Raw genomic sequence first — 24015 nt, forward strand, 5'->3', positions numbered from 1 at the left:
CTGCCAGGGATTCCAGAGCGATCTCTGTGCCAGCAGCTCAGTGCCTGTCTGCTGGTGATTTCTGTGCCAGGTGATATTTGCCCCTCAGTTATGTGCCCCCCTGTGATCTCTGTGCCCTCATACTATAGTCCCCCTGTGATCTCTGTGCCTCCCAGCTGTGTGCCCCATGTGATCTCTGTGCCCCTTTTTTTTATCTCTGTGGCCCCTGCTTTGTGCCCTCCCCATGTGATCTCTGTGCCCCCCCGCTATATGCCCCCTGTGATCCCTGTGCCCCCCAGCTATGTGCCCCCTGTGATTTCAGTGCCTCCAGCCATGTGCCCCCCTGTGATCTCTGTTCCCCCTGTGATCTCTGCCCCCCAGCTATATGCCCCCTGTGATCTCTGTGCCCCAGCTATATGTTTCCTATGTTATGTATGTACAGCAGTCCCAGCGTCTCCTATGTGATGTATATACAGCAGTCCCAGCTTCTCCTATGTGATGTATATACAGCAGTCCCAGCATCTCCTGTGTGATATATAAAGCTGTCTCCGTGTCCTCGATGTGATATTGATGCAGCAGTCTCAGCATCTCCTATTTGATGCATAGACAGCAGTCACAGTGTCTCCTATGTGAGGCTTATACAGCAGTCCCATCATCTCCTATGTTGTGTATAAACAGTTGTCTCAGTTTCTCCTATGTGATGTATATACAGTAATCCCAGCGTCTCCTATGTTGTGTATATACAGTTGTCTCAGCGTCTCCTATGTGATCTGTATATACAGTAGTCCCAGTGTCTCCTATGGTGATGTATGATTTACAAAACTTATTATGACAAAACGTTGACTACTCTGGTGGCCGAAACAAACCTAGAAAAGCAGCTGTGAGAAGCAAAATGATCAGTATCACCTAACATCACAGCTGCACCAAAGAGAAGCAGCTCCAGCAGTCACATTAAGGGTGAGTTACCGTAATTAATTGTTTTGACTAAATTTACCGGGGTAATTTGCAAGGTGATAATTTTTGTGTGGCCCCCGAATGATGGTAGAAATCTCCAAATGGCCCTCGGCTGGAAAAAGGCTCCCCACCCCTTCTTTAGGGCCTCCAGGTCACAGTGTGGGGGCAGTCTATCCTCCTTGGGCTTGTTGCTCTATCTATCTATCTATCTATCTATCTATCTATCTATCTATCTATCTATCTATCTATCTATCTATCATCTATCTCTCTCCCACTATCTATATATCTGCTTCTACAGTTCACATCAGCAGGTAGGAAGTAAAGGACTAAAGTAAATCTTGTCTTCTCATGCCTGTATATTTTTATTAGAATTTAGGATATTTAGGTGGTATTTGGATGAAGACTGCAACAGGATGATTTTGATGACAATGCAGTAAGTGGTGACCATTCGCGCATTCTCTATTTAATGGGTAAATGACTGCATTTAAGAAAAAAAGCTAAACTGTGTTACATAAAATAAGTTAACATGTAAAATACTTAGCCCCAACCTTAAAAAATAAATCTTTCAAATATTGTAATGAAATTAAATGGCTTTTTTGAAAATCTAATATAATAAATTAAAACACATCCCAATTGATAGTGATTTATGAAAAAGAAAAAATATAAAAGAATAACAAAAAATTAAAATAAAAAATATATAATTCACACATGAAACACTACTTCTTGGTCACAGTGTCAAGCATGTAATGTCAGCAATTCTCGGCAGAGAGGTGGGTTGCTCCCTCACACACATTTTCTCCTTAATAAGATGTGTAAGATTAGAAACACACATTTTGAAATGTAAGAAAGATTAACCTTCATGATAAGTACGGGGTAAAGTACATAAACAGGTGTCGAGTAAGTTGTTGGAATCGAAGCCCATGGATTAGGAAACACAAATTAATGAAGCAGCATTAGATATCTGCTGGTGAAAGCATGATAGAAGTATGATATCACTATTAAGTATGGACTGCGGAGGAGAGAAGAGGAAGGTACAGGAGGGGCGAAGCAGCTGTTACTGGTTAATTACGTGCAAAATAGAGTATGAAGATTTATACAATGGTACCGATGGGGGTCTCCACTCACACGTTTTACTGGCCACAGCCACATACAGTCCTGTTCACAATTCGACTCACTATTTTATCAGAGGATCTGTTCCTTAAAGGGTTGTCCGGTAAAAACAAATTATCACCCACCAACAGGATAAATAATAACTTATGACCTACACTGATCAACAGATTTAGTTTTATCCCCAGCAGGAAACATTAATCTCCATTCCAAAATGGTGTGGCAGGTTGGACACCCGACCACAGCTCCATTCATTCTCTATGTGGCTGTTGTCAAAAAAAGCAGAACACAGTAGTCAATAGAGAGTGATTGCATCAGTGGTGGAGTGAGCGCACTGTTACTCCATGCTAATGAATATAAAAGTTTGCCATCTTGCCAATCGGTGCAGGTTCCAGTGATGGGTCCCCCATTGAGCAACAATCTATCGCCCACTCTATCCTGTGGATAGGTGCAGAAAGATACATGTACAGTACCAAATGAGTGTCCAACCATGGTTGTGTTATGTTTTCTATCACAAACCCATCTAATAAAGCATATGGAAAGTTGTAGTTCTCATGGGACAATCCCTTTCATTTTTGTTGTTCTAAAATGCTAAATAATCTTCAATTTCATGCACCGTACAGCTAAAAAAGGATTTGTTTGTCTGACACCAAACAATTAGTGAAATGTGTGGTGTGGGACATCTGTATCAAATTCCCAAAATATTTGCATGAAAAGCTATAGATATTTATTGGTTGTGAGTGGTGTTTTAGAAAATCTCATATACCGTATATACTCGAGTATAAGCCGACCCCCCTAATTTTGCCACAAAAAACTGGGAAAACTTATTGACTCGAGTATAAGCCTAGGGTGGAAAATGCAGCAGCTACCGGTGAATTTCAAAATTAAAAATAGATGCTCCATACCGTTCATTATGGCCCCATAGATGCTCGACATAAAGCTGTGCCAGATATAATGCTCTGCACCGTTCATTATGGCCCCATAGATGCTCCACATAAAGCTGTGCCATATATAATGCTCCGCACCTTTGATTATGGCCCCTGTTGTGATCCGCTTTTTGGCTCCCCTGGTGGTGGCTGGTGGTACTGGAGACTTGTGTGTGCTTTTCTTCCTCAGCTCACCTGCTTCCATCAGTTTTGGGAGTTCCCTATTTAGCCTTGCTCTCCAGTCACTTCCTTGCCGGTCATCATTGTAACCTGAGTCATTCAGTTGCATGTTCCTGCTACTAGTCTGCTGATCAGCTAAGTGGACTCTTGTCCTTATTGTTTTGTTTTTCTTGTCCAGTTTACAGTTTTGTCATTTCCTGTTACTGGAAGCTCTTGTGGACTGAAATTGCCACTCCTGTGTCATGAGTTGACACAGGAGTCTTAAAGTAATTTCAGGATGGGTTTTTTGAAAGGGTTTTTCAGCTGACCGTGAAGTCCTCTTTTGTATCCTTCCTCTATCTAGTAAGTGGACCTCGCTTTGCTAAATCTACCTTCATACTGTGTATGTCTTTTCCTCTGAACTCACCGTTAATATATGTGGGGGCTACTATCATCTTAGGGGAATTTCTCTAGAGGTAAGCCAGGTCTGTTCCTTCCTCTTCCAGGCGTAGTTAGTTCTCCGGCTGGCGCATGGCATCTAGGCAGCCGTAGGAATGCTTCCTGGCTACTGTTAGTTGTGTGGTAGATTTAGGTCACGGTCAGCCTGAGTTTCCATCACCCGAGAGCTAGTCTGTTATTTTTGTGTTTCTGATGTTCCCATGCCATTGGGGAATCATGACAGTATGACCGGCCGCTGTTAAAGTAATTGGCAGAAGAAAGGAGAGTAAAAGAAGTCTGTAGATTTTTTTTTTTTTTTTTTTCCTCTCATGTTTGCTACTTAGTTGGCTCAGTTGTATTTCTGCTCTATTTACAGCCTTGCCTTTCTCTCCTTCTAATCCTTGAATGGCTCTGATCTCTCCGGTTTAAGGATGGACTCTCAGAGTTTGGCTGCAGGTTTAAATAATCTTGCTACGAAGGTTCAGAATTTACAAGATTATGTTATACGTACTCCTATTTCTGAACCTAAGATTCCTACACCAGAGGTATTTTCCGGAGATAGATCTCGGTTTCTGAATTTCAAATGTAATTGTAAATTATTCCTTTCTCTCAGACCTCACTCCTCTGGAGATCCTGTTCAGCAGGTTAAGATTGTGATTTCTTTGCTGCGAGGTGACCCTCAAAATTGGGCATTTTCATTGACACCAGGGGATCCTGCGTTGCTCAATGTGGATGCGTTTTTTCTGGCTTTAGGGTTGCTGTATGAGGAGCCTAATTTGGAGATTCAAGCTGAAAAAGCTGTAATAGCCCTGTCTCAAGGGCAAGATGAAGCTGAGATATACTGCCAAAAATTTCGTAAATGGTCTGTGCTTACTCAGTGGAATGAGTGTGCCCTAGCGGCAAATTTCAGAGAGGGCCTTTCTGATGCCGTTAAGGATGTCATGGTGGGGTTTCCTACGCCCACAGGTCTGAATGAGTCCATGACAATGGCGATTCAGATTGATCGGCGTTTGCGGGAGCGCAAACCCGTGCACCATTTGGCAGTATCTTCTGAAGGGACGCCAGAGAAAATGCAATGTGACAGAATTCTGTCAAGAAGCGAGCGGCAGAATTATAGGCGCAAAAATGGCTTGTGCTTCTACTGTGGTGATTCCGCGCATGTTATATCAGCATGCTCTAAACGTACTAGGAAGGTTGACAAGTCTGTTTCTATTGGCACTTTACAGTCTAAATTTCTTCTGTCTGTAACTCTGATTTGTTCATTATCAGTTATTACCGTGGATGCCTATGTGGACTCTGGCGCCGCTTTGAGTCTCATGGATTGGTCCTTCGCCAGGCGCTGTGGGTTTGATTTGGAGCCTCTGGAAGTTCCTATACCTCTGAAGGGTGTTGATTCTACACCTCTGGCTTGTAATAGACCACAGTTCTGGACGCAAGTGACTATGCGTATGACTCCAGACCATCAGGAGATGATTCGCTTCCTCGTGTTGTATAATTTACATGATGTTTTAGTGCTTGGATTACCATGGTTACAATCTCATAACCCAGTACTGGACTGGAAAACTATGTCTGTGTTAAGCTGGGGATGTCGGGGGGCTCATGGGGACATACCTTTGGTTCCTATCTCGTCATCTATTCCCTCTGAGATTCCTGCATTTTTGTCGGATTTTGGGGATATTTTTGAAGAGCCTAAAATTGGTTCTCTCCCTCCCCACAGAGAGTGTGATTGCGCCATAGATCTGATTCCAGGCAGTAAATTTCCAAAGGGTCGTTTGTTTAACCTATCTGTACCTGAGCATGCTGCCATGCGAGAATATGTTAAGGAGTCCCTGGAAAAGGGACATATTCGTCCTTCTTCATCACCTTTAGGAGCTGGGTTTTTCTTTGTCTCTAAACAGGATGGCTCGCTGAGGCCTTGTATTGATTATCGACTCCTGAATAAAATTACTGTCAAATATCAGTATCCGTTGCCGCTGCTTACTGATTTGTTTGCTCGCATAAGGGGGGCTAAGTGGTTCTCCAAGATTGATCTTCGTGGGGCGTATAATTTGGTGCGAATTAAGCAAGGGGATGAGTGGAAAACCGCATTTAATACGCCTGAGGGCCACTTTGAGTATTTAGTAATGCCTTTCGGCCTTTCTAATGCGCCTTCAGTTTTTCAGTCCTTTATGCATGATATTTTCCGTGAATATCTGGATAAATTCATGATTGTGTATTTGGACGATATTTTGATTTTTTCTGAGGACTGGGAGTCTCATATTCAGCAGGTCAGGAGGGTTTTTCAGGTCTTGCGGGAGAATTCTCTGTGTGTAAAGGGTTCTAAGTGTGTTTTTGGGGTTCAAAAGATTTCCTTTTTGGGGTACATTTTTTCCCCTTCTTCTGTTGAGATGGACCCTGTCAAGGTTCGGGCTATTTGTGACTGGACGCAGCCTACTTCTCTAAAGGGTCTTCAGAAGTTCTTGGGCTTTGCTAATTTTTATCGTCGATTTATAACTGGTTTTTCTGGTGTTGCTAAGCCTCTTACGGATTTGACTAAGAAGGGTGCTGATGTTGCCAATTGGTCCTCTGCCGCTGTGGAGGCCTTTCGGGAACTTAAGCGCCGCTTTTCGTCTGCCCCTGTGTTGCGCCAGCCCGATGTCTCTCTCCCCTTTCAGGTTGAGGTCGATGCTTCCGAGATCGGAGCGGGGGCGGTTTTGTCGCAGAAAAGTTCCGATTGCTCAGTGATGAGACCTTGTGCGTTCTTTTCTCGAAAATTTTCTGCCGCCGAAAGAAATTATGATGTCGGTAATCGGGAGCTTTTGGCCATGAAGTGGGCATTTGAGGAGTGGCGTCATTGGCTTGAGGGTGCTAGACATCAGGTGGTGGTTTTGACTGATCACAAGAATCTGATTTATCTTGAGTCTGCCAGGCGCCTGAATCCTAGACAGGCGCGCTGGTCGTTGTTTTTCTCTCGGTTTAATTTTGTGGTCTCATATCTACCAGGTTCTAAGAATGTGAAGGCGGATGCCCTTTCTAGGAGTTTTGAGCCTGATTCCCCTGGTGATTCGGAACCTACAGGTATCCTTAAGGATGGGGTGATATTATCCGCTATTTCCCCAGATCTGCGACGTGCTTTGCAAGAGTTTCAGGCGGATAGACCTGATCGCTGTCCACCTGGTAGACTGTTTGTTCCTGATGATTGGACCAGTAGAGTCATCTCGGAGGTTCATTCTTCTACGCTGGCGGGTCATCCTGGAATTTTTGGTACCAGGGATTTGGTGGCTAGATCCTTCTGGTGGCCATCTCTGTCTCGTGATGTGCGTGCTTTTGTGCAGTCTTGTGATGTGTGTGCTCGGGCCAAGCCTTGTTGTTCTAGGGCTAGTGGGTTGTTGTTGCCCTTGCCTATTCCGAAGAGGCCTTGGACGCACATCTCGATGGACTTTATTTCTGATCTTCCTGTCTCTCAGCGGATGTCTGTTATCTGGGTGGTGTGTGACCGTTTTTCTAAGATGGTTCATTTGGTGCCATTGCCGAAGTTGCCTTCCTCATCTGAGTTGGTTCCTTTGTTTTTTCAAAATGTGGTTCGCTTGCATGGTATTCCTGAAAATATCGTTTCTGATAGGGGTACCCAGTTCGTTTCTAGATTTTGGCGGGCATTCTGTGCCAGGTTGGGCATTGATTTGTCTTTTTCGTCTGCCTTCCATCCTCAGACTAATGGCCAGACGGAGCGAACTAATCAAACTTTGGAGACGTATTTGAGGTGTTTTGTGTCTGCGGATCAGGATGATTGGGTTGCCTTTTTGCCGTTGGCGGAGTTTGCTCTTAATAATCGGGCCAGTTCTGCCACTTTGGTTTCCCCTTTCTTTTGCAATTCGGGGTTTCATCCCCGTTTTTCTTCTGGTCAGGTGGAGTCTTCGGATTGTCCTGGAGTAGATGCTGTGGTGGATCGGTTGTATCGGATTTGGGAACAAGTGGTGGACAATTTGAATTTGTCCCAGGAGAGGACTCAGCGGTTTGCTAACCGCCAGCGTCGGGTTGGTCCTCGCCTTCGTGTTGGGGACTTGGTGTGGTTGTCTTCCCGTTTTGTCCCAATGAGGGTTTCTTCTCCTAAATTTAAGCCTCGGTTCATCGGTCCCTATAGGATTTTGGAGATTATTAACCCTGTTTCCTTTCGTTTGGACCTTCCGGCATCTTTCGCTATCCATGATGTGTTCCATCGGTCATTGTTGCGGAGATACGAGGTGCCGGTGGTTCCTTCTGCTGGGCCTCCTGCTCCTGTGCTGGTTGAGGGTGAATTGGAGTACGTTATAGAGAAGATCTTGGACTCCCGTATTTCCAGGCGGAGACTCCAGTACCTGGTTAAGTGGAAGGGCTATGGTCAGGAAGATAATTCTTGGGTAACTGCCTCTGATGTTCATGCCTCGGATTTGGTTCGTGCCTTTCATAGGGCTCATCCAGGTCGCCCTGGCGGTTCTTGTGAGGGTTCGGTGCCCCCTCCTTAAGGGGGGGGTACTGTTGTGATCCGCTTTTTGGCTCCCCTGGTGGTGGCTGGTGGTACTGGAGACTTGTGTGTGCTTTTCTTCCTCAGCTCACCTGCTTCCATCAGTTTTGGGAGTTCCCTATTTAGCCTTGCTCTCCAGTCACTTCCTTGCCGGTCATCATTGTAACCTGAGTCATTCAGTTGCATGTTCCTGCTACTAGTCTGCTGATCAGCTAAGTGGACTCTTGTCCTTATTGTTTTGTTTTTCTTGTCCAGTTTACAGTTTTGTCATTTCCTGTTACTGGAAGCTCTTGTGGACTGAAATTGCCACTCCTGTGTCATGAGTTGACACAGGAGTCTTAAAGTAATTACAGGATGGGTTTTTTTAAAGGGTTTTTCAGCTGACCGTGAAGTCCTCTTTTGTATCCTTCCTCTATCTAGTAAGTGGACCTCGCTTTGCTAAATCTACCTTCATACTGTGTATGTCTTTTCCTCTGAACTCACCGTTAATATACGTGGGGGCTACTATCATCTTTGGGGAATTTCTCTAGAGGTAAGCCAGGTCTGTTCCTTCCTCTTCCAGGCGTAGTTAGTTCTCCGGCTGGCGCATGGCATCTAGGCAGCCGTAGGAATGCTTCCTGGCTACTGTTAGTTGTGTGGTAGATTTAGGTCACGGTCAGCTTGAGTTTCCATCACCCGAGAGCTAGTCTGTTATTTTTGTGTTTCTGATGTTCCCATGCCATTGGGGAATCATGACAGGCCCCATAGATAGCTGTGCCATATACAATGCCCTGCACCTTTGATTATGGCCCCATAGATAGCTGTGCCATATATAATGCTCTGCACCTTTGATTATGGCCCCATAGATAGCTGTGCCATATATAATGCCCTGCACCTTTGATTATGGCCCCATAGATAGCTGTGCCATATACAATGCTCTGCACCTTTGATTATGGCCCCATAGATAGCTGTGCCATATATAATGCTCTGCACCTTTGATTATGGCCCCATAGATAGCTGTGCCATATATAATGCTCTGCACCTTTGATTATGGCCCCATAGATAGCTGTGCCATATACAATGCTCTGCACCTTTGATTATGGCCCCATAGATAGCTGTGCCATATATAATGCTCTGCACCTTTGATTATGGCCCCATAGATGCTCCATAGAAACCTGTGCCATATAGAATGCTCTGCACCTTTGATTATGGCCCCATAGATAGCTGTGCCATATATAATGCTCTGCACCTTTGATTATGGCCCCATAGATACCTGTGCCATATATAATGCTCTGCACCTTTGATTATGGCCCCATAGATAGCTGTGCCATATATAATGCTCTGCACCTTTGATTATGGCCCCATAGAAAGCTGTGCCATATATAATGCTCTGCACCTTTGATTATGGCCCCATAGATAGCTGTGCCATATATAATGCTCTGCACCTTTGATTATGGCCCCATAGATAGCTGTGCCATATATAATGCTCTGCACCTTTGATTATGGCCCCATAGATAGCTGTGCCATATATAATGCTCTGCACCTTTGACCTTTGATTATGGCCTCATAGATTCTCCACATAAAGCTGTGCCTTATATATAGTGCTCTGCACCGTTGCCCCATAGATGCTCCACATAAAGCTGTGCCTTATATATAGTGCTCTGCACCGTTGCCCCATAGATGCTCCACATAAAGCTGTGCCTTATATATAGTGCTCTGCACCGTTGCCCCATAGATGCTCCACATAAATCTGTGCCATTGCTGCTGCTGCTGCAATAATAAAAAAAAAACACATACTCACCTCTCTTGCTTGCAGCTCCTCAGCGTCCCGTCCCGGCGTCTCTCTGCACTGACTGATCAGGCAGAGGGCGGCGCGCACACTATATGCATCATCGCGCCCTCTGACCTGCACAGTCAGAACAAGAGGACGCGAAGACAGAGCGGCGCCCGGCGGGTGGAACGAGGAAAGGTAAATATGCGATACTTACCTGCTCCCGGCGTCCCGCTCCTTCCCCCGGACAGCTGGTCTTCGGTGCCGCAGCCTCTTCCTCTGTTCAGCGATCACCGGCACCGCTGATTAGAGAAATGAATTATGCGGCTCCGCCCCTATGGGAGGTGGAGCAGCCTATTCGTTTCTCTAATGAGCGGTCCCATGTGACCGCTGAACAGGGGAAGAGCTGCGGCACTGAAGACCGTGGGACGGGCAGGGGGAGCGCCAGGAGCCCCGGAAGCAGGTAAGTATGCCTCAGCGCCCTCTCCCCCTCACCCGCCGACCGTGACTCGAGTATAAGCCGAGGGGGCACTTTCAGCCCAAAAATTTGGGCTGAAAATCTCGGCTTATACTCGAGTATATACGGTAAGTGAAAGTGAGTTATTTTTGTTTTGGTTCAGACATTACCTCTTCCTAAATATGAAATAGTAATTAAATACTCCTGGTGGTCTAGGGTTTAGCATTATAAAGAATCTTTGGCCTCTTGTCTGATCTCATAAACTATGCCTTTATGAAAAAGTGGTATTTTCACATTGCACATTTTTCATGGAGGCTATCCAAAAGCCACTATATTAGACATCCCCTTTAATATACTAATTAAAGGGGTTGGCCGCTTCCTCTTGTCAGCGCAGCATTCCTAGCAAACCAACTTACACTTCTATCCATACAATCGCTTCTGGTGTAGAATCATCTCCACCTCCGCTGTTAGGCAGGGGAACCATAGCACTATTTTTATATCATAATCCAAATTCTTCTCCACTATTGCTCTCTTCTTGCAAGAATATTTTTATGGCAAGTGATATTTTACTAGATGTTATCTCCTATTCTTAAGGGATAGAGCCCTCCTTTTGAGAACTGTCTTGCGATACATTCTTTTTATTACCTTAATGGTTTTATAGTAGGATTTCTAATAAAATATAAGTACAGTATATATATTCTTTATATAGCAACATTGATTCCATGGTGCTGTACATGAGATGGGGTTACATACAAAATACAGATATCACTTACAGCGTTTCGCCTCCTTCTTCGGGCGGCAAAACGCGTGTCGGGGTGAGGTCGCCGAGCGAACACATGTGACCTTGTACTACGGGTAATGTTAATTTTATTTTCACTTTCAAGAGGATAACTAATTTGGGGCATTACAGACCATTTTCTCCATAGTCATTATTGCACTACCACTGCATCTGATTTTGGGTGATATGTACTCTGATTTTGGTACTGTTTTTGGTCCTCCTCCTTTACCGACATGCAGGGATACTCTATGGTGATATAGTGATATAGTTCATATGCAGTCTCATATTGGTAATCATTTGGATTCCTAAAAGCTATTTACATGGAGTGTAGTCCCATAAAGTTGTATATACCGTGGGTATGGAAAGGATTCAGACCCCTTTAAATTTTTCACTCTTTGTTTCATTGCAGCCATTTGGTAAATTCAAAAAAGTTAATTTTTTTCTGATTAATGTACACTCTGCACCCCATCTTGACTGAAGAAAACAGAAATGTAGAAATTTTTGCAAATTTATTAAAAATGAAAAACTGAAATATCACAGTCATAAGTATTCAGACCCTTTGCTCAGTATTGAGTAGAAACACCTTTTGAGCTAGTACAGCCATGAGTCTTCTCGGGAATGATGCAACAAGTTTTTCACACCTGGATTTGGGGATCCTCTGCCATTCCTCCTTGCAGATCCTCTCCAGTTCACTCAGGTTGGATGGTGAACGTTGGTGGACGGCCATTTTCAGGTCTCTCCAGAGATGCTCAATTGAGTTTAGGTCAGGGCTCTGGCTGGGCCAGTCAAGGATGGTCACAGAGTTGTTCTCAAGCCACTCCTTTGTTATTTTAGCTGTGTGCTTAGGGTCATTGTCTTGTTGGAAGGTGAACCTTCGGCCAAGATTGAGGTCCAGAGCACTCTGGAAGAGGTTTTCATCCAGGATATCTCTGTACTTGGAGGCATTCATCATTCCTTTAATGGCAACCAGTCGTCCTGTCCCAGCAGCAGAAAAACACCCCCATAGCATGATGCTGCCACCACCATGTTTCTCTGTTAGGATTGTACTGGGCAGGTGATGAGCATTGCCTGGTTTTCTCCACACATACCACTTAGAATTATCACCAAAAAGGTCTATCTTCATCTCATCAGACCTGAGAATTTTATTTCTCATAGTCTGGGAGTCCTTTATGCGTTTTTAGCAAACTCTATGCAGGCCTTCATACAGTTAGGTCCATATATATTTGGACAGAGACAACATTATTCTAATTTTGGTTCTAGACATTACCACAATAAATTTTAAACAAAACAATTCAGATGCAGTTGAAGTACAGACTTTCAGCTTTCATTTGAGGTATCCACATCAAAATTGGATGAAGGGTTTAGGAGTTTCAGCTCCTTAATATGTGCCACCCTGTTTTTAAAGGGACCAAAAGTAATTGGACAGATTAAATAATTGTAAATAAAATGTTAATTTCTAGTACTTGGTTGAAAACCCTTTGTTGGCAATGACTGCCTGAAGTCTTGAACTCATGGACATCCCCAGACGCTGTGTTTCCTCCTTTTTGATGCTCTGCCAGGCCTTCACTGCAGTGGTTTTCAGTTGCTGTTTGTTTATGGCCTTTCTGTCTGAAGTTTAGTCTATAACAAGTGAAATGCATGCTCAATTGGGTTCAGATCAGGTGACTGACTTGGCCATTCAAGAATATTCCACTTCTTTGCTTTAATAAACTCCTGAGTTGCTTTGGCTTTATGTTTTGGGTCATTGTCCATCTGTAGTATGAAATGACAACCAACCAGTTTGGCTGCATTTGGCTGGATCTGAGCACACAGTGCGGCTCTGAATACCTCAGAATTAATTCTGCTGCTTCTGTCCTGTGTCACATCATCACTAAACACTAGTGACCCAGTGCCACTGGCAGCCATGCATGCCCAAGCCATCACACTGCCTCCGCCGTGTTTTACAGATGATGTGATATGCTTTGGATCATGAGCTGTACCACGCCTTCGCCATACTTTTCTCTTTCCATCATTCTGGTAGAGGTTGATCTTGGTTTCATCTGTCCAAAGAATGTTCTTCCAGAACTGTGCTGGCTTTTTTAGATGTTTTTTAGCAAAGTCCAGTCTAGCCTTTTTATTCTTGATGCTTATGAGTGGCTTGCACCGTGCAGTGAACCCTCTGTAGTTACTTTCATGCAGTCTTCTCTTTATGGTAGATTTGGATATTGATACGCCGACCTCCTGTAGGGTGTTGGTCACTTGGTTGGCTGTTGTGAAGGGGTTTCTCTTCACCATGGAGATTATTCTGCGATCATCCACCGCTGTTGTCTTCCGTGGGCACCCAGGTCTTTTTGCATTGATGAGTTCACCAGTGCTTTCTTTCTTTCTCAGGATGTACCAAACTGTAGATTTTGCCACTCCTAATATTGTAGCAATTTTTCAGATGGGTTTTTTTCTGTTTTCGCAGCTTAAGGATGGCTTGTTTCACCTGCATGGAGAGCTCCTTTGACCGCATGTTTACTTCACCTCAAAACCTTCCAAATGCAAGCACCACACCTCAAATCAACTCCAGGCCTTTATCTGCTTAATTCAGAATGACATAACGAAGGGATTGCCCACACCTGTCCATGAAATAGCCTTGGAGTCGATTGTCCAATTACTTTTGGTCCCTTTAAAAACAGGGTGGCACATGTTAAGGAGCGGAAGCTCCTAAACCCTTCATCCAATTTTAATGTGGATACCCTCAAATGAAAGCTGAAACTCTGAACTTCAACTGCATCTGAATTGTTTTGTTTAAAATTCATTGTGGTAATGTCTATAACCAAAATTAGAAAAAGGTTGTCTCTGTCCAAATATATATGGACCTAACTGTATGTCTTGCACTGAGGAGAGGCTTCCGTCGGGCCAATCTGCCATAAAGGCCCGACATGCAGAGGGCTGCAGTGATAATTAACTTTGTGGAACTTTCTCCCATCTCCCTACTGCTTCTCTGGAGCTCAGCCACAGTGATCTTGGGGTTCTTCTTTACCTCTCTCACCAAGGCTCTTCTCCCAAGATTACTCAGTTTGACTGGACGACCATGTCTAGGAAGACTTCTGGTGGTCCAAAACTTTTTCCATTTAAGGATTATGGAGGCCACTGTGCTCTTAGAAACCTTGAGTAAAGCAGAAATTATTTTGTAACTTTGGCCAGATCTGTGCCTTGCCACAATTCTGTCTCTGAGCTCCTTGGCCAGTTTCTTTGACCTGATGATTCTCATTTGTACTGACATGCACTGTGAGCTGTGAGGTCTTATATAGACAGGTGTGTGCCTTTCCAAATCAAGTCCTATCAGTTTTTATTTAAACACAGCTGTACTCCAATGAAGGAGTAGAAACATCTCAAGGAGGATCACAAGAAAAATGGAAAGCATGTGACTTAAATATGAGTGCCTGAGCAAAGGGTCTGAATACTTATGACCATGTGTTATTTCATTTTTTTCTTTCTTAATAAATTTGCAAAAATGTCTACATTTCAGTTTTTTTAGTCATGATGGGGTGCAGAGTGTACATTAATGAGGAAAAAAATGAACTTTTTTGAATTTAACAAATGGCTGCAATGAAACAAAGAGTGAAAAATGTAAAAGGGTCTGAATACTTTCCGTACCCACTGTTTATATACCGCTTGGTATCTAATATAAATTGGGCTTTTTGACATATGAATTTCATATTTTTTTGATTATTTGTACCTAATTTGATGTGCAATCCCCTTTTTTCCCCTTGGTGTCCCTTGATGGTATTTTGCTTTTTAGATTATCTTTTTAATTGATATTTAATAAGGTTCATTTTTAACACTTATTTGTATTGGATATCTTCATATTCCCATGAGTATTACACATACATGGGAATTTTTGGTTGTCGAATTTTGTTGAAGTGCATTTCTCAATTGTGGACAAATTGTTTTGACATACTAACAATGACAGACTTTTTCCAAAGTGAGAGGACCCTGCCCTTGCGGGTTTACATTCTATCGGATGGTGGGGAAGGAGACAGTAGGTTGGGGGGTTGCCGAAGCTTCACAGTTGGTGACGAGGTAGCTCTGGTAGTGTTGAGGAGGCAGTGGGGTCATTGCAGGCTGTAAGCTTTCTTGATGGGTTTTCAAGTTCCATCAGAAGAAGCCGAATGTGGTTGATAGTCGGACGTATTGGGGCACAGAATTCCAGAGGATGGGGAATATTCAGGAGAAGTCTTGGAGACGATAGGGTGAGGAACGAATAAGTGTGGAGGAGAGAAGGAGGTCTTGGGAGGACCTGAGATTTGGGAGGGAAGATATCAGATTACGGTAGTTAAGAAATATACAGAGGAGAGAGGTTATGGATGGATTTGTAGGTCAGTATTGGTAATTTGAACTGGATACGCTGAGGGAATGGGAGCCAGTGAAGAGATTTGCTGATGGGAGAAGTGGAGGAGTAGCAAGGAGAGACATGAATTAGTCGGGCAGCAGAGTTAAGGATGGTCTGGAGAAGTGTGAGAGTGTTAGCAGGGAGGCCACAGAAGAGGATGTTGTAGTAGTCGAGGCAGGAGGTGATGAGGGCATACACAAGCATTTTAGTAGATTAAGGGTTGAGGAAAGGACAGTTTCTGGAAATATTTTTTGAGCTGGAGGTGACAGGAGGTGGAAAAAGCTTGGATGTGTGGTTTGAAGAACAGGACAGAGTCAAGTGTTACTCCGAGGCAGCAGATTTCCGGTACGGGGAAAGTGTGATGTAATTCATTGTGATAGATAGATTAGGTAGGGAAGATACGTGAGATGGAGGACAGATGATTTGTCCACATTGAGTTTGAGGAAGTGAGAGGAGAAGAAGGAAAATATGGTCGATAGACACTCTGGGATTTTGGACAGTAGAAAGGTGACATCTGAACCCAAGAGGTAGATCTGAGTGTCATCAACATATAGGAGGCACTGGAAGCCATGGGACTTTATGTGTTGTCCCAGGCCAAGGGTATACATTGAAAAGAGTAGGGGTCCTAGGACAGAGCCTTGAGGGACTCCCAACAGATAGAGGGCAGGATAAGCAGGTAGTGTGGGACTGGGAGACACTGAATGTGCAGTTGGAAAGGTATGAGGAGATCCAGGAGGTCTTTGATGCCAAAGGAAGAGAGTATCTATAGTAGGAGGCAGTGGTCAACTGTGTCAAAGACAGAGGATAGATCTAGAAGGTGGAGTACAGAGAATTGTCTATTAGCCTTGGCTGTAAGTAGGTCATTACTAATTTTGGTCAGGGCAATTTCAGTGGAATGATGGGGACGGACACCAGATTGTAGATTGTCAAAGAACAAGTTAGATGAGAGGTGGGAGGAAAGTTCAGAGTGGACGTGCTGCTCCAGGAGTTTGGAAGCAAATGGGAACAGCGATATGGGGCGATAGTTGGACATAGTGGTTGGGTCGAGGAATGGCTTTTAAAGGATAGGCATGATTGTGGTATGTTTAAAAGCAGAAGGGAAGGTACCAGAATTTAGTGATAGGTTGAAGGGATGGGTTAGGGATGAGATAAGTGTAATGGTGAAGTTGGGGAGGAAATGGAATGGGGTCAAGTGCACAAGTGGTGAGGTGTGATTTGGAGAGGAGACGATTAAGCTTCCCTTCAGTGATATTGGAGAGGGAAGTTATGGGGGAAGGGCCTAGGTCTGATATACAAAGGGGTTGTGGTAGTTGAACAATAAAGACTTGCCTTGTTTGGTCAATCCTATTTTTTGAAGTGTGTGGCAAAGTCCTCAGCAGAGATGATGGAGGTTGGAGGGACAGTAGTGGGCAGAAGAGAGAGTTAAAAGTGTTGAATAACTGTTTGGTGTTGTAGGATAGGGAAGATATGAGGGTTGTGAAGTAGGCCTGTTTAGCAGAGGTGAGGGATTTGAAAGTGAGTGCTGCTTGTTTGAATGCAGTGAAATCATCTTATGAATGTGTTTCTTCTAAATCTGGTCCGCCACCCTGGATGCCTTTTAGTGATGTTATTGTGCACTCTGCCATGCATGAGAGGGGTGACCGCGTCAATAGCTGATGCGAGAGTGGCATTGTAAAAAGCAGTGGCACTATTTGTGTCGTGGGGTGAGGATATGGACGCCAGTGGTAGAATGGAGTCAGAGTGTGTGGGTGTCTAGATGTGCGAAGTTTCTGTGGTGGTGCGCAAGTTGCTGGACATAGGTGATGGGTGAGAAGGACAAGGATGAGAAAGTGAGTAGATGGTGATCAGACAGAGGGAGATGGGAGGTTGTGAAGTTAGAGAGGGAGCAGAGACGTATGAAGAACAGGTTTAATGTATGTCCATCTGTGTGGGTGGCTGAGTAGGACCACTAAGTCCAAAAGATGAAGTAAGAGACAGGAGTTTGCAGGCTGTTGACTGAAGGGTATCAGTAGGAATGTTGAAGTCACCCATGATGTAAGTGGGAATGTCAGTGTAAAGAAAATGAAGAAGCAAGGTATAGAACTTATCAATAAAGGCAGTGACCGGGCCAGGAGGTCTGTATATGATGGCCACTTTGAGGTTGGAGGGAGAGTAGATGAGGACAGAGTGGATTTCAGAAAAGGGGAAGGATAAGAGAAGGTAGAGGTGGAATTGGGGTAAAGGTGAAGTTAGTATAAAGGAGAAGACTAGCTCGCTCGGGTAGTCTCCGAGTATTTGTTAGTGCTCGGAGATTTAGTTTTTGTTGACACAGCTGCATAATTTACGGCTGCTAGCAAGCCTGAGTACATGTGGGGGTTGCCTGGTTGCTAGGGAATCCCCCACATGTATTCAAGCTGTCTAGCAGCTGTAAATCATGCAGCTGCGTTGGCAAAAACTAAATCTCCGAGCAATAACAAATACTCGGAGACCACTAGAGCAACGAATATACTCGCTCATCACTAAAGAAGACCCATTCCTCCGCTATGCTTGTTGCCAGGGTGAGGAGTATGGATGAAGTGGAGGCCACCGTAACACAGTGCAGCAGGGGAGGCCATGTCGGAGGGTGTCACCCATATTTCTGTGAGGCCGAGGAAGAAAAGATTGAAAGAGAAAGAGGTCATGAATCACATGGAGTTTTTTGCAGATGTGGCGGCCGAGTGCTCCAGAGTGAGGGAGCAGGGGGGGGCGTCAAGGGCACGGGTTTTACGTTAGAGAGATTGCGGTAGTTCATATTAGATAGGGAACAGTAGGAGGGGAAATTAATAGGAAGTATTACCTGTGGGGGTCCAGGATTGAGAGATATGTCACCAGCAGTGAGAAGCAGAGAGAGGGAGAGCAGGTGGGAGGAGAGTGGCCGGTATGTTTTATGTTTTAGTAAGGGAGATCTGAGGTTGAGAAGCAGGTTTGCAGAAGAGATCAGGGGGGAGGTAAGAGGGAAGGAGAAATGATTATTTGGCTAGAGGGTGCTGGGGTTTGGGAACAGCGAAGGAGAGTATTAGTGGAGCAAAAACTGTGAGAGCATTTGTAAGTATGTTGAAGGAGTAATAGTGGGCTAACAAAAAACCTAGGTCCAAGTAATAAGAAGTACTTACTCTTCCCTTCTGGTTTATTCCTGGTATATTACTGCAGCACACTTATAGAATATATAATATATATTGGTGAGCCAATTTCTATATAATATATACTGGTCAATAACCACATTTATTTGGTGAAATATTTCTGTTGAAAGCAAGCTCAGGCATTCAGTCCACCACTAGTGTGGCCAAACAGTTCAGTGCACCTTTCACTAAATTGTTTTATTTCTGACCTCTTTTGGCTACAGTAAAGCCAAAGCTATCAGTCACAGTGCACTGAACTATTTGGCCCTGCCGTGATGTAACAAGGGCCTGTGCCTGGTTTGGACAGTCATTTTGTGCTGACAGATTTCCTTTAAACTGCTGATTGGGGCTTCAGATCATGCTGTGACTTCTTTCTTATGGAGGGAGCTGTTCTCACAGTCTAGTATTTCACAGCCTTGCTGAAGATATCACACATTAGGAAATACCAGGATAGACATGCCTGTATATATTATATGTATAAGTAACATGTTTTGCTTTTTGTCCAGGCAGAATAGGCTTCTGTTTGGAACCTTTAACAGCTTTAAAGGGAACCTGTCTCTAAGACAACCCTTCCAAGCCGCCTATACGGACACACAGGTCATATTAAGTTGAATAAAATGATACCTTGATATCTGTGATCCGATGTCTTATTCCATAAAAATCCACATTTGTCTTAATATGTAAATGAGCTTTTAAAATCTATAGGTCAGACATAGATCTCACCGAGAATCTGCCTCCAGAGCTAATTTTAAATGAATGGGGTGTTACCAGTGTGAGACATGTAATGACTGACAGTCTGCTCTACTGGTCTACTATATGTCTCACACTGGTAACTCTTCTTTCATTTAAAATAATCTCTGGAAGCAGATTCTCAGGGAGATTTAACAGCTCATTTACATATCAAGATAAACATAGATTTCTATGGATTATAGCACTGGATTACAGATATCAAGGTATCATTTTATTTAACTTTTTTGACCTGCAAGTCCATATAGACACTTAGGAGGGGTGATACTACTGACAGATTCTCTTTAAAGTACTTTTAATAGTAATACGAAAAAAGTTAATGATTTGAATCATTCAATATTGTTCTTCTTAATTCCAGAAGGTGATGAAAATGAACAGACAACTCCTAGCGAGAAACCCACGGACGAGCAAAGTCAAGCGCCAAAGCAGGAGAGCTAATAACTGTGGTGTCTGACACACACACGCTCTAAACCGCAACGCAATATGAAGTTATGTAGTGCGGCAAGAGAAGGAATCGGCCCGGACGTCAGAAATTACTGGAAAAAATCAAAGAAATTGCAAGCAGCAGAGATGGTTGAAGGGCCTATTCCCAATTTCTTCATAAGCAATGGCTGAGATATTTAAGGTGCAGTTAGCTACTTGAGATTTTTAGGAAACACCAGTGGGTAGCCACATAAATACTCATTGTGGTGTTTGAAACCCTCGAAGGATTTCTGTGCTGTTGTAATGGCTTCCATGATTTATAGCTCAACTAATTATCTAGACGTCCCGATCACAGAAAAAGAACGTAAAAATGATGATACATTAAGTTATAAACTTTGTATTAGTGTTTTAATAGCTTTTTATGTTTGAATGTTTTGTATGGCACACTTTAATATTTTATACTGCCCCGTCATAAACGTGCACTTGTGAACGAACTGGTGGCCTCACAAACAAAGGGCTGATTTGTGTTTTTATTCTTTTTTAGGTTTTCGTCTTTTTTTTGTCATTCACATATTAATTACAGTTTCACCCCCAAACTCATAATAACATTTCATTGGTATAATAGCTCTGGTAATGAAAGAGCACCTTGTTTAGTAGCCAATGAAGTCACGGTGTTATGCATTTGTCAGCTCGTAACGCACTAGGACTTGGATTTCATCGATGTCACTACGGCAAATCGAAATTTTCACAATACAAATGTTCACAAGGATAAAAGTTTCATTCACTGAAATTGTATCACTTTTTTATCTTATAAGACTCATTTGAGACATGTTTGTTGTAGCAGGGAGTGGAGCACTACACTAAAGGTTGGAGAATAGGAATGCACTGAGGAAGAGTGTGTCGCTAGCTGGTCACACCAATTCCTTCCAAAATTACTACCTATTTCTAACACTCTTCTGGTTACGGCTGTAATAGTGCACTTTGTAATGTTTGTACCTTTTACTAATTAATTCTGTGGTTGTTTATCAGTTATAACCAATAAAGTTTAACCAAATATCTTGTACTGTGTTTTCTTAGCAAAAAGCAATAATCTGTTGTGAGGGGTAGGGGGCATTGAAAAAACTAAACCATGTAAGTGCACGCTCAGCATAAAGCAGCTTAAAGAAGTGACCTGACCATTCTTCATTCTGGATCCAGGTTCTTTTGCCTTGTCCATGTATGGTTTGTTCCAGTAATCCATTTATCATCAGATTGTTCTGGTTCCTCAACATCTGACATGGACCTTGTTAATCCAGGTGACGTCCGAGCTGGCATGACTCTCTTTGTTCGTGAAACTCTCATGTTTATTAAGGTAGGAACTACAGTGTTAGCGGTCTTCCAACACCAGAGAACATGGAGTACAAAAGACACCAAAAGAATAAAATCAAAACCAGTTTATTGATACAATTACAAATAAAGACAAAAGCAGCCAAATAAAAAGGCTGCAAGAGAAGGGAATGAATAGAGGGAACCTGCTAGTGCAGCAGGAGGAGACGACCAGTGATACAAATAAAGGGACTACGGGTGAGTGAAACCAAGCCCTAATCAGAAAGGATACATGGGGGTAATGAAATCCAAATGGGTGTGGGTGTTAAGCATACATCCCATGGGCACTACCAAAAAGGGCAGGTCCCCAAGCCCCTACATGTCCCGAGGGAAGGCTACAACTCACCCATAATGATAGACGTAAATATGGTCCTCCCGCTGCGACCCCTTGACGCGCGTTTCGTGTGGATGCTTCTTCAAGAAGTGTTAGCGGTCTTGCCCAAGGATCACGACTGGTATATTACCACATTGGTGGTTGTGCACTTTAACCACTAAGCTATACCAGCCACCTAAGGTAGGAATTACAGTGTTAGGAGCCTTGGTATATAATTTACTTAATTTTTTTTTTTCCAGAGGGCAGAGCTGGGATTTGAACCTCGGTCTCCCATCCCGTAGGCTGTGCACTTAACCATTACATTATACCAGCCACTATGGAATATGAGAAGCTGGAGAAATACCAGGGCCTCAAAGGAGAACTGGAGAAGATGTGGAAGGTGAAGACAACAGTGATTCCAGTGGTGATAGGAGCACTTGGAGCAGTGACCTCTAAACTGGGAAAATGGCTACAACAGATCTCAGGAGCAACATCTGAACTCTGTCCAGAAAAGCGCAATGCTGGGAACAACTAAGATTCTGCACAGAACCATCAAACTCCCAGGCCTCTGGTCGAGGACCCAAGAATAAGAATGGACAAAAAGAGACCCCCCTATTGGGGGGTGAAAGGAAGTTTTATATATAATAAAAAAAATTAAGAAAAAAATGCTGGAGGTAAAGCTCCTACAAAAAAATGTCAATGAAGACATTTCTGGGAACAAAAAAAGCTAGAGTTTTCCTGAAGCAACATCTGCTTAAAAAATTATGTAGCTATACGGGCGTCTATGAGACGTCGTGTGCACACATCCTTAGAGTGTGCTCATGTTGAATCCTTTGCTGAGTTTTTGGAGAGGAAAATCCAAGTGAGCTTCAGCAAAGGGGAGACACTAAGCCTGGACCATCGCTGTGGCCTTCTGGCTCAGTGGGATAGGAAATAGTTTGGTGTTGGCCCTCCTCCTTTCAGAGTGGGCTGTGATAGGCTGCATCCTTGTGCACTATTTTTATGGCACCTTCACATTTTTTCAAAGAGCCTGGGTGAAAAGAACATGATCTCTGACTCTGAGGATCCCAAGTGGCGTCAACTTGCCAATGCCCTGGAGTGACAGGTCACTCCCAGCATGCCTCTATTGGGAGAGACCTGCCAGTCATTGGCAGTGGGCAGGAAGAAGCCGCCAGGGACCTGCCTGTTCGACTAGTCTCCTATGCAGCTCAGTCCCCGGTGGCTATTGAACAATGCTACAGCAATTCAGAGTGACGTGTATATGGCTGAAATCATGCAATGTCTGATACATACTGCCCTTGAATCAGGCAGTGTGTATCAGCGGTCAGGATCCCTTTAACCCCTTAACGACTGCCGATGCGCCTTTTAACGGTGGCAGATAAGGGGCCTTAATCCTTGGCATCGCTTTTAATGGTGCTGAGAAACAAGGGTACAGCATCCCCCAGCGGCAGAAAACATGATTCGAGTTGGTTTTTACCCTCCCCTGTTATGTGATTGCCGTTATTCAGGCGATCCCCCCCCCAAAAAAAACAGTTTTTTTACTTCATTTCTCTCTCATCTGATATGATCTAGCATACCACAGAAGAGAGAAATGGGGTCCCCCGTGACCCCCCGGTACCTCTGCTATCCCTGGATCCTCCTGCTCGTTCACCGGCCCTCCACGTCATCTTCCTGGAAGAAAGTGGCAGGCGCATGCACAGTGCACCCGCCGAGATCTACTGTCCGGTACCCGGCAACAATAGATTATTCCTATTGGTTCATTTTGATCACTGTGATAGACCCTATCACAGTGACCAAATTAATAAAAATAGTAAATCAAACCCCCCTTAGTTACATAAAAATAATAAAGTAAAAATATATAATTTTTCCATTATTTGCAGCTAGGATTGGGGTTGGGGATAGAGTTACGGTTGGGGTTAGAGCTGTGGCGCTAGGGTTGTGTTGGGGTTAAGGTTGGGTTGCGGTTAGGGTTGTATTGGAGTTAGGATTGTGTTGGGCTGGCATTACGGTTGTGTTAGGATTAAGGTTGTGGTTAGGGTTGTGGTGATTAGGGTTAGGGTTGTGGTTAGGGTTTGGGGTTAAGGTTGGGATTAAGGTTGGGTTGGGGTTAGGATAGTGTTGGGGTAAGGGTTGTGGTTACGGTTGTGGTTAGGGTTAGGGGGTGTTGCGGTTAGGGTTGGGTATAGGGCTGTGTTAGGGATGGAGTTAGAATTGGGGGGTTTCCACTGTTTAGGCACATCAGGGGGTCTCCAAAAGCGACATGATGCCCGCCATCGATTCTAATCAATTTTGTGTTTAAAAAGTCAAATGGTGCTCCTTCCCTTCTGAGCCCTGTAATGTGCCCAAACAGAGCATTTCCCCCCACATATGTGGTAACAGTATACTCAGGAGAAATTGCACAACAAATTTTGTGGTCCATTTTCTACTGATATCCTTGTGAAAATAAAAATGTTTGGGTCTAAAGTACTTTTTTTGTGAAATAAGTTAAATGTTAATGTTTTCCTTCCACATTCCTTTAGTTCTCGTGAAACACCTGAAGGGTAAATAAACTTCTTGAATATGGTTTTGAGCACCTTTTGAGGGATTAAGTTTTTAGAATAGTATCACTTTTGGGTCTTCCCTGCCATATTATATAGCAAAAA

General features: G+C 43.7%; 1 protein-coding gene across 4 annotated transcripts in view; it reads left to right on the top strand.

Moving 5' to 3' along the window:
* The window catches only part of PKIA (cAMP-dependent protein kinase inhibitor alpha), an 86206-nt gene extending 65453 nt beyond the window's left edge, over window positions 1–20753 (top strand). For 3 of the 4 annotated variants that reach the window (XM_077270696.1, XM_077270694.1, XM_077270697.1), the window contains one exon: window positions 19631–20753. In XM_077270696.1, coding sequence (XP_077126811.1) covers window positions 19631–19710 — 80 coding nt within the window. In that variant the 3' untranslated portion in view covers window positions 19711–20753. The remainder of the gene's footprint in view (window positions 1–19630) is intronic. The other variant, XM_077270693.1, reaches the window with a different exon arrangement.
* Window positions 20754–24015: the final 3262 nt, after the last annotated feature.

This window comes from Ranitomeya variabilis, chromosome 6 (genome assembly GCF_051348905.1).
Source record: "Ranitomeya variabilis isolate aRanVar5 chromosome 6, aRanVar5.hap1, whole genome shotgun sequence".
Classification (NCBI taxonomy): domain Eukaryota; kingdom Metazoa; phylum Chordata; class Amphibia; order Anura; family Dendrobatidae; genus Ranitomeya; species Ranitomeya variabilis.